Source organism: Topomyia yanbarensis, chromosome 2 (assembly GCF_030247195.1).
Source record: "Topomyia yanbarensis strain Yona2022 chromosome 2, ASM3024719v1, whole genome shotgun sequence".
NCBI classification, from domain to species: Eukaryota; Metazoa; Arthropoda; class Insecta; order Diptera; family Culicidae; genus Topomyia; species Topomyia yanbarensis.
This window is the reverse complement of record NC_080671.1, coordinates 15,820,508-15,839,134: the sequence shown is the minus strand read 5'-3', so window position 1 is coordinate 15,839,134 and position 18,627 is coordinate 15,820,508. Positions and strand designations below refer to the sequence as shown.

The window sequence follows — 18,627 nt, the reverse complement described above, 5'->3', positions numbered from 1 at the left end:
ATTCCTTTACATTTCGTGGTATCCCATGAAATGTTGAAAAGAGCTCTTATGTGTTCAGGAGGCTAGGTATCCAGAATCCTTGTTCGCGGGCAGTTTGCTGTGAAGTTCTCAGAACCAAAGCAATACCAAAGAAAATACAGCAGTATGTTTGCAGTATCGACGATCGTTCTCTGGAAGTTCTGGCGATAAAAGGGTTATAAACTGAACTATGGCTTTCAAAAAGTCAGTGCGGAAGTGTATGAGCCTGAATTGGTTTTAACCGGATTTGAATGATAATATTTCTTCGGGGGTGTTGTCATTCTGTTATCTCAGAGTCCCCTTGGAGGTATTGATATATCCGCTCATCGAGAAGTGCCTTTTATTCCCCTGGAATTGAAGAATATTTCCGTATTGTCTATGTTCTCTGTGTCACTATTTTCCTTACCCTAATTTTACCACTTCCCCAATCCTTCCCATCAGGAAAATAATGAAAAGACAAATCACTGGAAGACACAAATCTCCGATCGATATGCGGAACGTGCCATTTGAGCCAGTCGCTACTGCTTCCTAACTGATTCTACCCTTCTCAAAAATGGACACCTACACTAACAACTTCCACTACAATTTTGATTTTATGGAAAATTTAACATCACCAGGCGTTGCGTCGAAGTTGTCATCATTGTAGCCATCCTTTTCATTTATTTTTAGTGCGCACATATGAAGTGAGATTCGATGGTAAATTTTACATGCGCAGAGTTTACGATGAAGTGTACGGCAACTAATTGGCACTATTTCGAGTTGTTTTGCTGTATATTTTAGTGCTCGCTTATGTTTACAAAAAAATTCGTTCGTAATTACGAAGCGTCTCAACAATCTGCTTCATTCAATCGCGTCATGACCGTGCATAGCTACAGGGAGTATCAGCGATTTGACTAAATCAAGTTTTGTGTCAGTCTTTAGCCGATTATACCAAGCATTGAAAGTACTATTCGTAGTACTAACGCGTTTATTTACCTTGTGGGTAACATCGTTATCGCATGTCACTTGTATTTCAAGAGAGGTTATGCAACTTCGTACTGTGTCTCATCGATTTTTACTTTGGATTGAACCATTACATTCTCAGAGTTAATTTAGCAACAAACTACAGATGACTTCCTAATACTATGCTATATTTCACCCTAAGGAGGAAAATTGGGTAAACACCAAAATTTCTCACTAGGGCGAAATTTTTTAAGAAAAACAAGTATTTGCACTTGAAGGGCACAAATCCTTACTTATTACAAGGGTGCGTTTCGGCTTCGCCACATCAGAAACCGACACTAACTTTTTGTCGGAATAGATTAGCGCCGGCTTTGTCGGTGCTAATCTATTCCGTCGGAATAGACTTCGTAATGTCGAATCCTAGCTCACGATATTTGTGCACAAGAAAAGTAGGAAACGCTCAAATTTCTAGTCGATATGTTTTTGTAATTTTTACCCTTTTTCTATCCTAGACTTTTCTTGTAAAGTTAGTTCCGTTAGTTACGTCAGGTAATAGATATAAGCTTCATTTACCTGCATTAGTATGAAAAGCTTGGAGAAAAGGTTAGATTAATTAACAAATCCGTGCCGGAATGCAGTACAGTATCTCGATTTTATCACCATACCCACAAATTATTCAACAAACACTTACATCTCGCAATAGAGACTAAACGTCACCTCCCCCACCACTCTCTATAAAAGTGAAACATTTACCACAGAAAGCACAGCAACTGAAGAAGGTTGGTAGGTAAGGTGTAGGTTAGAAACATCAGAAACTGGCACCAGAACGGGGTACAGATTTGCACAGCTAAATGGAAGCATAGAAACGAAAGTGCGCCATTTTCAGGCGTCATTACCCGGTTAGATGTTCGGTGCTGTGACTCAAATAGGCAGCCGCATTTGCCGAAGGATATGCCAGCAATGGGCTACCGACAATGAATGGTAAGTTGGGTCCAATGGGACTTGGACTGTGCGAGTGGTCCACTTCAGATGGTTGCTGTTGTTGTTGTTGCTGTTGTATCTGCTGCCGATGGCAGGTTCTAGGTTGTGTCGAAATATAAGGCGAAACAAAGATAGTTGGAAGAGGAAGCGAGAGTGGTCTTCTGATAGAAGGGAAGTCACGATAGACGAATGTGTTATGAGTGCATTGAAAACTCGAAAGTTTCAGTTTGCGGGGTGAAGTAAGAATTTTGTATAAAATTGTTGTGGTTTTGTGCAACCGTGTTTGTTTTGGTGTAAAGAGAATTAAAGTAGATATTACTGCTATTAGTAAATTGGTTATGTACACTACCATAGATCAATTCGACTAGCTATACATCCTCAGATCTACTTGTGTGTTTTATTCGTAATGATAAGTAGGTTAAAGAAAATCTAAACATCGCTATCTGAAAAAAGACTACTGAAAATTTTTCAAAATTCTTACCTTGGACCCTCTATCCGTACGGCATCGTCATCCATAGGCATCCAGGTGCAACGTCTCGTGTCTCCTGCCGGCAGGGTGGCGCTGCTTCCCGTAACCATTGGGCCTCCACCGCCACCACTTCCCGCCAAAAACGACGTTGGTTTTCGTCGAAAATACGGATTGTCCAACTCATCGTCGTACTGCTGCAGAATGGATTTGGTTATTGGCCCCGGTTGGATGTATCTGAAAGCGAAAGCGATAGCTCCATTATCCAGCTTTCCATTCGATTCGAGTTTCTATGAGAAATCTATAATTAGTCTAACAGGAACTGGCGCAACGGTTCCCGATACATAACCAGGCGTGACTAATCCTTTTCGCCAAATCGAATGTATCTGCGAAATTCGTACCCACAACCCATAATCATTTGAACCAACTTCCGCGCCAAACGCAAATATGGCAATCTAGGGAAGGCTGTGCGCTCTGTAGCGTATCATGTGTACCAATCAACCAGATCTGCTAGCACGTTTCGTGCAAACAGCTTGCTTGAATGACACGTCTGACAGCGAAAATGCTTTCCCGTCAGAATAGTACGTATATAGAACGGCATCACATCACACCTGCCACCGGCTAATGTGTGACGATTATTGGCTGCGAATTGACGCATCAGGGCACATAATTTCGTGATGTGTGTTTTTGATAGAGTTTTCGAAGCGATGAGTTGTGAAATACCATGCGTTTCCATTAATATATAACATTGTGTTAAGGCAGACAGTGCGACTCCACAAAATTCTAGGAAACACCTTCGATGCGGATAGTTACTAACAAAAATATTGGAAATGCCAATATTTTCAATGGCCAACAAACAACTAAACGAATTGTGGGTGATTTTTATTTGTCTAATAGATCTTAACCAGAACAAGCATACGACAAACAACAAATAAAGATTATCACTTAAAACTTATTCTCATTGAAGAAAAAACATTATGAAGCCAGTTATCCTCATCAGTATGCATATGCAAAACGCATATTTTACCGTCTTATTTCTTCCTGCTTCAACGTTAAAACCTTTTCATAGAAAATGAATTTTACACTTCTACAAAGTACCCTCCGTCACCGAGATCGTTGTTACCGGGGGAAAACTCTGTGTGCCCGTTTCAATTTTGCTCAGCTGCGTCGGGGTGTTCATTGCTGCACGTATCCTTCGCGGAGGGAAGAGCGTAGAGCAAAATGAATGAAAAACTTTCCTCACAAATTTCCACACTACTATATTGTTCGCACATTCGCCACACCTGCTTCCAAAGAGCAATACCCGTTCCACTGAATTCTTCAGGTTTCCACGTGCCGGCATCGGGAACTCACTAGCGATAGTTTTGCGGGTAGTAGTGACAAGACAGCGGTCCCCCGGGTAGCGGATGGTATGTCGCTTGTCGCTTGGTCGGAACTGAATTAATTTGAGGAAATAATACAACCGGATTAGGGGTATCTATTCATATGCACACCCACCGACTGCTGTGAATGCGAAAATTACCCTTGCCGACGTGGGAATTTGTAAGGTAAGACTTTTTTTGTCGACCGAAGAAAGAATCGGAATAAAATAGGGATTTTAGTAGAGCGGAAAACAATTCTGACGTCGGGGAAAAGCGTGTGGTTGGATTAAAACTGTTTTCCCAGTTCCGCTCACTGACGGTGGTAGCATTTTCGAGGGTACAAACGATAGTAACCTCCGGATGAGGCGAATTTAGTGAAATGACACAAATCATATATCTGTTGACAGGGAGGGATTATACTAATTTGAATTAAATCCAGCTTGCGATATGCAGTCCCACAAATTAAGTTTAAACTTTTGGCGCAAAGTGTTATACTGTTGTCACCCTCCAACAGAAAAACTAATTTAGCTTGAAGTGAGAAAATATGTGTTCTTTTGTGACTTTCTTCTGAGTGATATATTTTTCCTATGGCAATATGAAAGTCACTTTTTTATTCATTCTGTTTAATTGGCACGACACATTGCGTTAGCTTCAGGTCCGAAACCAGGATTTTCGAACACGGCCTAAACATTTAATGTGTAATTTTCTGATATTTCCTTCGAAACGTTTACTAATAACACAAAATGAAGTGTGAAGTGAAAGTGAATATTTTCCATAAAGGCAAAAATTTTGATTGGGCCACCTTGGTGCATGAACTTTAATAAATGTTGTGGAATTTGTGATTCGACTTCATCTCATCAGAATCCGACGCTAATATAGAGCCAGGACTAATTAATTAAATAAGGATGAATTGATAATTTCGAATTAACCTCATCAGTAACTGGCAACGTATTGGCAACCAGTTTGACACTACATTAGCATTTTTTTCTGCGAGGATGTAATGACCGTGACTTTTTAGGATTTAATATCGTCCGATTGATGTCGCATCGCTCCGCAAAAAATTCCAGTTCACGTTGAAGGAAAGCAGCGTCGTTAGTGTTCTAAGGTAGATTTTTAGATCATCAGCGAATGATAACATTGCAAGAAAAAAACTGGCGTCTTGAAGTGCCGCAGAAAAATCAAAGGATCGAGATAGCTGCCTTGAAGAATACTAGATGAAACGGGTTCTTCGGGTTCAAAGCTACCTTTCTTGACTTATATCCAAAGAGAAATATTGAAACCACAGCCAAGTCTAAAATCACGCGAAAAATCTTGTGGATGCCAAGCGACAGGTCCCTGTATATTACGTCAGTTTGAAAGCCGTCAGACGGTGTTGGGTCATTAGGCCGAATGTCATTCAGCCGAATGCCATTAGGTCGACTGTCATTAGGCCGAAGTGGTCACTGGGCCGAAAGCCATTTGGCCAAATTGGCCATTAGGCAGAATGGGCCATTATGCCGAATGGGTCATTAGGCCGAACGGGTCATTAGGCCGAACTGGAAACTTTCAATGAAGGGTGATTTTTCAGGATTTTTCTCGATTTTGTTTTAAACTTAGAATGTTTGGAATATTTATGAGACGTTTCTCGTTGCATGTTTGCCGCTGTAATGGAATAAATATACAACAGCGACGCCTAATGTGGGTACGCCACATCACTTCATGCCAAGTGCTATCCGACATCGTTCCGCTCCGTCGGACTTAAAATAATTTAAGCCCCCATGTTTAAGTAATCCAGGCGAACAAGTGGATCACACTAGCTAACAATCTAATGACATTCAGCCCAATGGCACGTACGGTCTAATGGCCCATTCGGCCTACTGACCCATTCGGCCGATTGGCATTCAGCCAAATCACCTATTCGGTCTAATATCATTCGGCTTTATGATCCATTCGGCCCAATGGTGTGCGACCTAGCAGCATTTTGCCAAACGGCTTTCGGTCTAATGGCGAGATTGAGGTTAAATCGGATAGAATTTCTGCCAAATGAGGATAAATCGGATGACGAATTGTAAACATCGCGTTATATGTATGTTGTCCATACACGTTGCAACTGTGTTGGTGTCCTTGGCGTCAAATAAGTCAATTGCAACACTTTCAAACTTACGTAACTTTTGTCATCTACGACCGAAATTAACCAAATATTGCTCAGTTTCTCTTTAGTGTGTATTGTTTGCATCCTCTTAGTTATGCAGTTGTCAGAGAGACTCCGGTCGAGATTGAAGAAAGTCAGCAAACCGTTCGCGAAAGGATTTTGTACACTATCATAAAAAATCCTGGGTTGTCACTTCGCGCCTTGCGAAAACTATTGAATATACATCACTTGATCATTTTAAAGAACCTTCAAAGGTTGACAGTGGACCACAAATCAGGAGCTGGATAAAAACCCGGAACAATGTGTCCAAAAATTGGGTGAGCGCTCATTACCCATTTCAGGCGGAGTTCGGCCGTTCCAATGCGGGACATGACAAAAAATGTAGTGTTTCGCAGAGTTTCGCCCAGATGACCAAGAAAGGACTTGAATTGAAATCATATAAGGTCTGTACCTTATACGTTTTCAGTCGGAATCGTCGTGTCGTGGAAGAACGCCAGCAGAAATATTTCACGGGTTAGGAAAAATTTGCTGTAGATGGCCGTTTAAAACGAAATTCGCTTCGAAGTACCTGATTTGGCAGGCGATATGCATTTATGGCAAACGTAGGGAAACATACGTGTCTAAAAGTACCATAAATAGTGAGATTTGCAAAACTGAGTATATTCAAAAATGGCTTTCGCTAGTTTTGAGATAGCGCGATTAAAAACTGTTGTTTTAGTCCTATTTGGTTTCAACCAACTACCTCAAAACTCCTGAACGGTTGTATATGGCTGATTCTGTGCCGAAATAAATGAATTCGACAATTCTCCTGAACCCCGTCTGATCGAAAGCTATTGGGTAGGGTGCCCCAAAGTAACATCATATCCGAAAAGTCATCAGGCTCACTTCTTTAATGAAATCTTTGGCTTTTAGAACCATTGTCTTCATCGGAGTGAGTTTGCTAAAGCGCTCCCTACTGGTGGCAACTTTAAATTGAAAATGGGCCGATTTGGGGTAAATGTTGTTTTAACATTTCTTTATTTTTGTGGATGTGCAAGTGGAGAAGTTTGGTGAGTTAGTTTGTACATTTTGTGGATTATAAGAGCAGCAGAGTCGTCAAAACTTAGTAAAAAGTTCAATTTTTGAAGTTAGTTTTTTTTTCAAAACTATATCTGCAAAATTTTAAAAGCATGAACCATATTTCAAACAATTTTTTTTCCTACTAATGGGTCATGATGAAGCTCGAACTTTGGCAGGCCAAAGGAGATGCGAAGGAGAAAAAGAATAAAAGAGCCAACTTACGGACGGATGGGGGGCGTGAATCGCAAATGTCGAGTATTTTACTCAAAATCATGTTATAATTTAATCGACCGTTGCATCGTGATAGATGATCTTGGTTTTGAATTTTGAAAAAATTGATCTGGCAGGTGATTTGTGGTTATGGTTAAATAAGCGCTCTCAAAATGACTCGTAGAACAATAAACGACAAGATATAGGGAAAAGAATGTATTCAGGAACGATGCTTGCCGTGTGTATGGAAACACAACCGTTTTGCCACAACTCGAACCTTGTGGCATGATATGACGCCAACCTTGTATCGAAAGAGATTAACGAATCCAGTTTTTTTTATAATTCGTTTATTTAGCAGAGCGTGTGGAGATATTTTTCCGCGACGGAGGAGCATTTTCAGCATCACTTGATAGAGTCTGAGGATCATTCGGTCCGCTTCCATTGTCACTTTCGTTCATACTGTCAGCACGACAGCTGTTTTGGAGGTTGTTGAATTTTTGGTTTTTTCGGTTTGCGGGTTACGGTCTGGGAACCATCTTTTCTCATTTCCTGTCGTATTGTTGACGAAGCTGTTTGTTATTTTGAGTGTGCTTGCTGTAACCGTAGATAATTTAGCAGTTGTTGATGGTTCAACAGGTGTTGGTAGTTGTACAATAATTTGTGAATTAATTGAAGACAATTTTTAGTTGTTGTAGGTGTTTTTTCGTTGGTAGTCCAACGCAGGGTTTCTCGTAGTATACAGATTAGTGGGAGTCTGATTCTCATAAGTACATAACGTTGTCTAAGCACAGGTAGAGGTAGGTCGCTGGGTCACCTAGTAAGGAATCAGATGCTTCAGCTGCATTTTAAGCACTCGAAGACCGTATTTAATACCTGGGTAGAAGTTCCTCTATTTATCTTCTCTAATAGAGATAACTCCTTCTTCCTACAGCGATATGAACTGACGAATAGTGCTATCGAGTGTATACGGAGATAGATCAAGTAATCGTGCCTTGATTGCGTTATCTTCATAATATACGGGTATCTTGACCCTAATATTATCACTCTCATCAGTGGTGAAACTGAATACAAATCGTCGCTGTTGTGCTATCTTATGACAAACGCCATTTTGGGGTGAACTGAGTTAGATATGCCATGTTACTAAATTTTAAAATCTCCATAAAGTCGCGTTTTCAGAATTTTGAAATTCTGCTGGGTTACTGAGATATAGCGAAACTCGATTATGACAAGCGCCAATTTCTCGAGTGATCGAGTTGTGCTATCTTATGACAAAGAAAAAAGAGACAACATTCTTAATTTGTTGGCTTGCTATAAGCCGAAAAGCTTCTCGTATGGATGGAACCATGAAAATATACTACAGCAGTGTGAATAGGCCGTAAAGAAAGCTTTTCACTATAACTAAAGGTCATTTTGATCGATGCGAGAATAGCGGTACTTGACTTCTCTAGCACAGAAACTAGAATAACGGTATTTGAATCCTCTATGGCACAGTGCACATGTACTTAACGCGAATGGTTAACGTGTCTTCAAATAATTTCCCGGATCGTTAGGAGAGGGAAAGGAGGAGAGTGGAAGTAGAATTGGAAGGGTGGGTAAAAGGCAGCACAAAACCAAACAGCAGGTAAGCTAAACTTTTTTTAAATTTTGATTATAGGGGTTCCAGCCTTTGGGTCATTCGCCTCTCTTTGCGGGTTAGAAAAATCTATTTTGAAAAATTTCAATTCCGGTCGGTTCCGACAGCATGAAGTAACAAGTTACTTTACGCTTGTCCAGACATGCCGTAGTCTCAGGTGATTCGCATTTCTAATGCCAAAAGATCTTGACTCCTACGGTAGCAGACAAAAAGTTTAGTCGCCGGTTAGCTCTAAGCTTGCATATATGATCCTTCTACGCTTTTCTAAACTTTCTCCCTTCAACTCCTTGCTCTCCCTTGAGTACTATGGCTTTTAATATTGAAAAATATACTTCGCCTTCCAGTCCCTTGCTAATTAAATGCCGTAACAACTGTTGACAAATTGACTCAATAGGTCGTTAACAAAAAATGGTTAACAAAAAATGGTAAAAATGGAAGTGGAAGAGGTTTCTCTAAATCACTGGGCACGGTTTTTCAAAAAAGTTTTCGTCTGTAGATAAGTTTGTAGATTTCGCCAATAGTTGCAATGTTTGGTTGAAATCCAAGATTCAACTTATTGAAATTGGCAAAGCAGAATCAGGACCAAATGGGGTTGATAATATTTAAAACAGATCCCTGAGGGATCCCGTTGACTTCGCAGAACTCATCAGAGCTGTTTCCACCTTTTCTTACTCTAAAACGTAGATTGTTCATCAACTCCTTTAAGAATCAACTGATGTTTCCACTGATTTCTCATTCATGTAGTCGAATTTCGCTATATCTGCATAGACCCCATCCTGCACCTCGCTTAGAGAGCCAATATCGATTCCTGGTCCAAGACCTTTTCTAAAATCAAATCGCCTCTCAGCTAGGAGTTGGTTATCGCCTCTCAGCTAGGAATTGGAGTTGGTAACTCCAGGAATATCGCAAGTCCACAATTTACCATTTCGAGGATTTTAACTGTGCATGATGGTAGGTTCATCGGCCGATAAACACTTGCTTCTCAATTTTCTTGGTTCCTTTTTAAGATTGGTATCACTAGTGACTTACGCCACTCGCCACGAAATTTACCGCCTTCCCATAATCTATTAAATCTGTTTAGTAAAGATCTCTTTACTATCGGTAGTAGATGCTGAAGAAGAGGGTACCACACCTCATCCAGTCCGGCAGATTTGCCTCTGGCCGTACTTAAGGCTGCCGTCAGTTTCGATGCGGAAAAAAACATTTCGATCTGTTTTCCCCGTTGGATACCACCAAAAGTCTTAAATAAGGTGTTGGCACTTATGTCAAAAACCAAATTAACGAATTATTTGTACCGGTGACCTACATCGGCGAAACCATATTTTGGAAACCCAAGCTCATTAAGTTTCCTCAACAAGTCATCGGCGAACAGGTTCCATAGAAATGGTGACAGCACACCACCTTGAGGACATCCGCAGAGACTCAGTTTCCTTATCTCTACTTGTCTTAACGATGAGCACAGATGTCGGTTGCTAAGCATTGCGTGTATCCAGTTCGTGATATATGAAGGTGCCTTGTGCTGCTTCCAAAATGGATTTGAAAGACACGTTGTCAAAAGCATCTCCAATATCAAGAAAAACTCTTAGGCTTTATTGTTTTGCGAAAAATCTTTTTCAATATTGTGTAACAGGGTGGTAACAACATTATGTAACAGGGTGGTAGTAGACTTTCCTCAATGGTATGCATGTTCCACTGATTTGAGATGGTAAAAGTTCAGACTGATTAGTCTAAAGTAGACCTGTGCGCCGCCGCGCCACGCCGCCGCCGCCGGTAACTTTTAACATACGCCGACGCCGAACGGTAGATCGGCGGCGCGCCGCCGATGCATTTTTCCCGCGCCGACAATTCGCGAGCTCTAAAATTATTGGCTCATAATTTTATCCACAAATCTAGGAATATTGTCTATGGACCGAATATACGACGTTAACTGATTCATGATTTATCACATCTTGATCATTATTTGGTATTAGTGGTCGTCAATCGGATGACAAAATTAAAATAATCTTGATATTTTCTCGAAAACCATTACACGACACTCGTTATATAATTCAAAGATCCATTCTTGCTTCGTCAACTGGTTATGATTGTGAGCATATAAGTTTCAATTCACCATTCGTGTGCGTGAAATGGTCCACAAATTAAAAAAAACTTCCACTTTCAAGATATATTTGCCTGAAATTTACGATTATGTGCCTGATCCTAATCTTTGCACCTAATCAATTTCACTAGAACGCAATGTATTATTCATTGATTTTTTAACCGATTCTTAATTCCTAATATGCTACACACGATTCACCAGTCGAGCTCGTGAAACTGTTCATGATGTAATTCATGAAGTAATTAATTTTCCACATAATCTTATTATACTTACGTAAACAATTACAAGGAACTCAGACTATTATTCATGGATTATTCGCTCTGCTTTTTGGTTTTGAAATTTCTATGTGAGCTATTGTGTACAACTGCTAGCAACCAGTCTCATAGGCACGAGCATTAGATACAAAGACATTACTAGGACCTGTAACCCTGTTATTCCTTTGTTAAAATTCAGAGAAATGTTCGGAATTAAATGAAACTGCGCTGAGCAAAATACATTACCTAACCACAATTCATGTCCGTGAAATAATTTAGAAAACTATAAGACACGTGACTCTGTGTAAAAAATCCAGCGGTAAGCTCAAGACTAAAATATCACGATAACACGACGAAAATTTACGAAAATCCTTGCACGTCGTTCAATTTTTGACTGTTTTAGTCAATAAAGTTAATACAAATCAATGTTTCATCGAGTTATGAATTAGAATCATAAAAATATTAAACATATTCAGACACAACCACCTACTAAACATTTGAGTATAATGTCATCTTTTTTTTGCGTGAACTAGTTTTGTGAAAACACAAAAATTATTTTCAATACGTGGTTTATTTATAATTGATTGAATCGTTACCAATTTAAAAAAAAATTTCTCGAAGAATAGTTGAGCAAAGTGATCTTGATTTTTCGCGACGCTGGAGCACAGATGTGGCGATGCAGAGGGTAAGATTTCTAGTCTCATAAATTATGCATCGTATGATCTAGCCCCACTCAAGAAAGATTTTCAGTGTCAGTTGCACCAGCCCGGTATCACAGATAAATAAGACGTAACACGAGATGAATTTTCATCACTCGTAGAAAAAAACGGTCGATTTCAATTACAAATCGGTGGCGTTAGTGAAGAGATTTCGACACAAAGCTAAATGCGTTACTTAGTTTCCGCACCCACTCGAAAACGTTACGGTCTTTTTAATCTAATGCAAACCAAAACAAACAATATGGGCCGGAAATGTGAAATTCATTCTTATCGAAGTGCCCAAGGTGGGAGTTGTTCACAACCATTTCTTAAGTTACAACACGATGCCAATCGGTGACTAAGCACATAACAGGATGTTAGTAATTTAATTGATTTGGTGTATCGAATGTATGCAATGGATTAGAATTTGTTGGTCCCCGGAACTGCTGGAGAAATTGGCGGGGTGCAGGTGCTACGAAAACTAGAGTTACACTCAGGCCATTTTCAATCAGACTTGTTTAGTGATCAGTTTCAACCTAACAGGAGCTAACACGTCAAGTCGTGGAATGATTATGATTGATAGTAACTGTATATTTAGGTTTCGTCAGGGTGTAGATCTGTATGATTGCAGCACATCGAGCATACTTTGCACTCAAGATAGAAGCAGATCGTACGTTGTAAGAAAATGTAGTACCAGGGAATCGTATTCCTTATCATTGTGGCGATTTTGTACTTACAAGAAGTAAAAGTAAACACCAGCCTGGAAAATGAAGTAATGTGTCTACCTTGAAAGGTGTCCTAACACGATCATTAAAAGTGACATTTCTGCGTAGTAATGCCAATAATAACGCCTCGTGTTAGGGTACCTGATATCTGCGGGATTCTAAAAGAGCGATGGTACCCCAGGGACAACTTGACAGATAGTGCTTGTTTCATATACGCAACACCCATTTGATGGTGGCGCTAGTATGCCTTCGCTGTATGAGTACCAGGAACAACGAAACGCAGTGGCGTAGCCAGAAATTTGGTTTGGAGGGGGTTTTGATGAAAATAGCAATTTTTTTGAAAAAATGCTAAAATTTAATATGAGTTTGATAAATTATTGAAAACTCAAAAACATAAGTAGTCTAACAGATGTCATTCCAGTCTACAAACAAGAAGCATCAACATGGAACAGTTTTCATACCTCTATAGATTATTTTCTTGTATAATATGTCAATGAAGTCAAAAATTGCGATCTTTTAAAGTGGGATAAATGATCTAAAAAATTTTCAACGTTCAAGATCACCTAATATAATAATCCTTGACTTTGAAGGTTTGACAACTTCGGGAAGTTATCGACATAAAACAGCGCCTGCTTTGATATAGAAATTTTAGTTATTAACTCTCATAGAGGTAATTATGGTGAATTAATTTTTCAAAAATATTAAGAGACATGGTGCCTTCAGCAATGTTTTTGATAATGTCATTTCAAACAATTTTGTTGAAAATATGAAGGCTACATGAATTCAACATATAGGGATTTAAATGGACTGGGCCTGCTATATTTCTTCTTAGTGAAGAAAAAATTAGGTGAAAACTATTTTTTTCTGCGCTACGGATAAAATTGTTTGAAACAATCATTGCGAGTTGAGAACACAAAACCTATAACTAAATTATGGATGGATGGAACTGAAACTTGCGTTTCGACTTCATCTCATCAGAATCCGACACTAACTTGGTGGGCGGACTAAGCTTGCGCCGAATTGATGCTAGCTCCTGAAAATGGAATCACTCTTTGTGTTTTTGAGTCCTTTTAATATCTGGGAATTATTTGTTTTATATCCAGTTCCCTTATTTTTTTTGTAAGCTTCAAAGGCACCTTGAACGCAATGTGAATTTATTATTTAATTACCGCAGAAGAGATTTATCAAATACAGTAATTTCAGAATAGCTTGTTGTAAAGGTTTTTTACTACTATATTTCGATACTCTGAATATGTGGGATATTTATGCCTTTGACAAAGTTGTTTGAAATAGCACTTTCGAAAACTTTGCTGGAGACATTAAGTCTCGACCCAAATTTGGTTGAAGAGTAATTCTTGTCTATAATTACTTCTTGGAGGATTAACCGTCAAAATTATTTTATCAGCAGATGAACAGTTTTACGTTTTGAAATTCTTCAATGTTACTTAACATCGAAATTTGGCAGTTTCGAATGAATGTGATCGTGACCGTTAAAAATTTATCGAGCATTATTTTTCTTTTCTTCATTAGTCAACCTCACAACTTGCAGTACGTAGCACACAAAATTTTAGTACGCCATTCATTGCATCATGCTAAGAGGCTATTCATATAGTTGATAATACAACAAAAATCCAATGCTCATAAAACCGATCCTGACCTGCTAGAGACAAAATTACATCAGCTTTCAACTAGTTTCTGAAATGTTATTCTTGTTGTTAACCATATTGAATTGTTGTCTAAACTCTACACAATCTAAAAAAATACATTTTCAGCAAATGTTAAAATGTATGTAAGTTTTCGGTAAACAAGCTTATGTTTTATATGCAATCAACCTATTCAAATTTAGATTTCCATTCGAAAAATTGTCTCTAATCCATATTTTGAAGCATCTTTCCAAAAATGAGCTCATAATAATTCAGACAGTTATTTTATTTTACATTGAAGTAATTTGACAACTATGGGCTTTTGGCTAAGAGATAAGTTACAAGATCCCCTTCCCATAATTTTCCAAAAGTTCTCATGACGCTTTAAACACAGTTCTCAATGTAGTGATCAGAGAATATTTTTCCAAAAATATTTTGTGGAATATTAAATTAAATTCGTCAGCATCAATTTTTTTTTCAATCCAATTAATTTTGGTTTGGGGGGGGTTTTAACCCCCAAAACCCCCCCCTGGCTACGCCACTGACGAAACGAAAAAGTTTCAAGAGAAAAGCGTGTTTCGTTACGTGTGTTATGAACGCCGTCAATGCTGCTAGAACAACATTTAGAAAAAGCTTATTCCAAAATGTGAATAAAGAAAACTATTATTAGAGAATAAATTTATCCCTAACTGAAAACCGTCAGCAAAGTTACATAAATCTTATTAATATTTAGCTGGAAGTCTGTTTTTAACAACCGGCTCTCTTCCTTCCTAAACATGTTTTGGTTTTCTTGTTGTGTGAAGTTTGAAATCGTTAAATCATTGGTGCTTTTTATCTCGAGAATTGTAAATGAAAAACATTTTGGCCAATGAAAGTACATCACCACCAAGCTTAACAATTCGTTTTGAATAGAATTTGTGTTTTTATCAGAATTCTAGCAGCAAAAAAAATAGTAGAAATACTTAAATTGATTATTTTCCACAGATATGGAAAACAATAAATGGGATGCGCCTTTTTCAAATTATGCTCCATTCGAGCCGCCATGACATCACTAAATCACCCCCAAAATTTGCTTATGAATTCAATATATGGGAGCTGTCAATTGTCCCCGGGCTTACAGTAAAGATGACTAAATAGAAACAAAAAACAATGAAACGACAACAATTAATTTCCTCAAACAAAACAACAATTGTTTTACCGTTGCTTAATTTCCCAAATATAGAACAATAAATAATTATTATGGGTCATTGAAATACAGTCGTTACTCTGCACTCTTCTAATTTGTCCATTGCAATCATTATTTCATGTCGTAGTATGCGACATCGACAATTTTTCTATTTCGTTCTTCAATTTTTATAATTATCTTGCATTTGGCAAGCAGGGTGGGCACTATTGGAGTTTCAGTTGAAAAAAAAAATTGATATGGTTGCGAGAATTACATTTTGTGCAATGTATTCAACAGATGTCGCTAGTACATCGTGGGCGATGATTTTTTTAGATTTTCTTTAAGCTATAAGGTTTGTTTGTATGTGCTGTGAAGTCTGTTACAATAGAAACCGAAAGTTTGGGAAAGGAATTGTACAGTCAAGAATTTTTTTTAGTTACATAGGCGTCAATATTCGTCACGCCGACACACGCCGGCGCTCCGCCGCCGGTAGGGTCCAACGGCGTGACGCTGCCAACGCCGCCGCCGCCGGCCAAAAATTTCGCTTACGCCGCCGCCGATTAAAAATGCATCGGCGCACACCTCTAGTCTAAAGATCTTTGCCTCCTCATACGTGACGCGGCCACTTTTGGGAATGAATTTTAGTTATTTCCCACGACGTCACTGGAATGTATCCTTTCATAGGACTGCAAGTAAGAACATTCTTTGAAATATGCTTGAAGTGTTCATATCCTCTTTGTAGTTGAACTGGAATGATTCCATCTTTTCCCAGAAATTCTACAGAGCAAATCTTTAAATCCCCCATTTTATCGATTCGGTTGTCATAATTCTACGAGCAAACGCCCAACAACCAGAACTAGCTGAAAAGAACTCAGAGGCGGTCGTCAGTTAGGGCTCCGTACAGCCTGGAAAGTGTGTGTCAAAAAGTAAGTTGAGTACTACGTCTTCGTCAGACGAGTTTTCGCAGTTCTAATCGAACCGACATGAAAGTCTTTTCGATTTTGAAAGTAACTTATTTAATCTACTAGTCTCGTTGAGACATTGGAATTCCACCAAGATGTTCCTCTAGAATCACAAATAACTCGAAGCAAACAAGCCTCTTGGTATGCTACTACTATGAGACAGTTTGTTTTATTCATGACCTTATTCATGTCACTTGGAGATTCAATCTTCGGAAGATACCCATGAAACCTAGTCGTTAAGCTCTCTTCGTAGAGAGCCCAGTTCGTAGATTTGGGATTACGATATGTGACGATATCTAGCGAGATGTTTAAGCGATCAAAGATAATGCACTTATGATCAGATAACGACGGTTCTAGCTCGATTGGTACGAGCCAGTTTGCCAACTCATGCGTAATACTGTCAGAGCAGAGAGTTGCATCTATCATCTCTTCTCTGCCAGCTCGTGCAAATTTTGGGCGATTTCCTACATTAAGTATATGCAGATTTATAAGCTACATAGGTATTCCATCAATTCGGTGCCATTCAAATTGATATCTAAGTTACCCCAAATTGTGTGGTGGGCATTTGTATAACCGCCGATTTTCGGGAGAAATCCAATTTTGCCACAGTGTGATACAAGCCTTTTAAAATCATTAGAAGGTTATACGGCAAATATGCAGAGCAATAGACATATTTCTTGTTTATGTTATCAACAGTCATACTGACTGCGATAGCACAAATATCGCGAGTTGTGAGGTTGTGTATAATACATGCGTCAATAACACTATTCGCAAGTATGCATGCAGGAGGCATTTCACGTAGCTTTGTCATGCCATTTTTGATGAAAGCTACGAAGACGGGGTCAAATAGATTTCCAACATAGAAGATTTCTTTATGGAAATACGGTTCTTGAACCAAAACTATAGAAGATTTTCCTTCTTGCACAAGGCGAGATAGATTCATAGTGTTATTACGTTTATATTGAAGATAAATTCTATTCCAACCATACTCGATCACAGCACTACACATTTCATCATCAGCACTTGTTGAACAGTAGCTAGAAGATACCAAACACGTTGGCTTATGACTGTCTATACCGAATCTCAAAATCACCATTATTCGAAGCCCACGATTTGCGAAGAAACAAACCCACGACATTCCGCGCGCGACTGGCATATTTTAGTCCTGCCAGCCGTTCAGTTCTCGGCACGGAGAATCACCTAGACTTGAGGACTCTTGTTTTCATCTACCTTTTACGACATGGGAGCAGGAACTCAGTGAATAAATTCTTGGCTGAGAATCATTTCGATCATTTCAAATCATCATAAAATCCACATAGATTCATCAAAGAGAGGTGACAAATGTGGTATCTGATTTGGAGACAGCAATAATCCAGATTGACAATTTTGTCATCATCTTAAAGAGATGTAAACGATGTAAATCAATTGTCACCACATTCCCAATGTTTGTAATTAAATCAAGGAACAGTAAACTAAACTGATACCGTAGTACGTTGTACAATCTGATACGATGGAACTCGATATTGAACAAAACCGATTCAATTTCCTTTATAAGCAGTGTGCATATTACAACATTTTTCTCGGTGAAGCATTTGATCCAGAAAACTGAATAATTCAATGTAACCGAGAGCATTTTCCATAATTGAATCTCCCCGTCCCCCCCCCCCGGGAATTCTCCCGCCAGGGTGACTCATGGATTCCAGTCAGTATCATCTCACCGCAGAAGCGTCGATAGCGACGCGCTACGCGCCCTGCAGCGTCTCTATGAAATCACATAAATTTAACAACAACATATTGACAAACATTATCGTGAATGAACGAAACTTGCTCGCTGTGATTTTGCCGCATCGGAAGTTCCACCACAGATACTGTGACCCACTGCGATGCAGCACGAGCCACACAATGGACAATGGGAGTATTTCCATCGGTATCAAACGTGCTGCGAACGCGATACGAAGATAAACCAATCCCTGCTGGCACTGCATCCGCAACACACTGCTGTCAACCACGCTACCACCAAACACTGCCCCCACAAATGTGGGACAATCTGACAATTTCCCAATGATCAACTTGTCCGGTTCTTATCGTTCTTTCAGCAACCGCACACACATAGAGTGCCCCGCACGTGTAACACATCACAGGCACCTCGTTGCTGGTTGACTGGTGGCACGATTTATCCACCCATCGAATCCACTTTGGCTTCGGTCGAGTCCTGTACCCCTTTCCCGGGCGGAAAGGACTGTAGCCGGATAGGGTACACTAGTGGATGCATCGTTACTAC

At 39.3% G+C, this 18,627-nt stretch overlaps 1 protein-coding gene across 7 annotated transcripts in view; it reads right to left on the bottom strand.

The window, feature by feature from the left end:
* Positions 1-18,627, bottom strand: part of LOC131678908 (uncharacterized) — a 543,408-nt gene that overhangs the window by 138,134 nt on the left and 386,647 nt on the right. For 5 of the 7 annotated variants that reach the window (XM_058959338.1, XM_058959339.1, XM_058959340.1 and 2 more), the window contains 2 exons: positions 2,423-2,644; positions 1,857-2,039 (listed from right to left, as the gene is read on the bottom strand). In XM_058959338.1, coding sequence (XP_058815321.1) covers positions 1,857-2,039; positions 2,423-2,644 — 405 coding nt within the window. The remainder of the gene's footprint in view (positions 1-1,856; positions 2,040-2,422; positions 2,645-18,627) is intronic. The other 2 variants (XM_058959342.1, XM_058959343.1) reach the window with 1 other exon arrangement.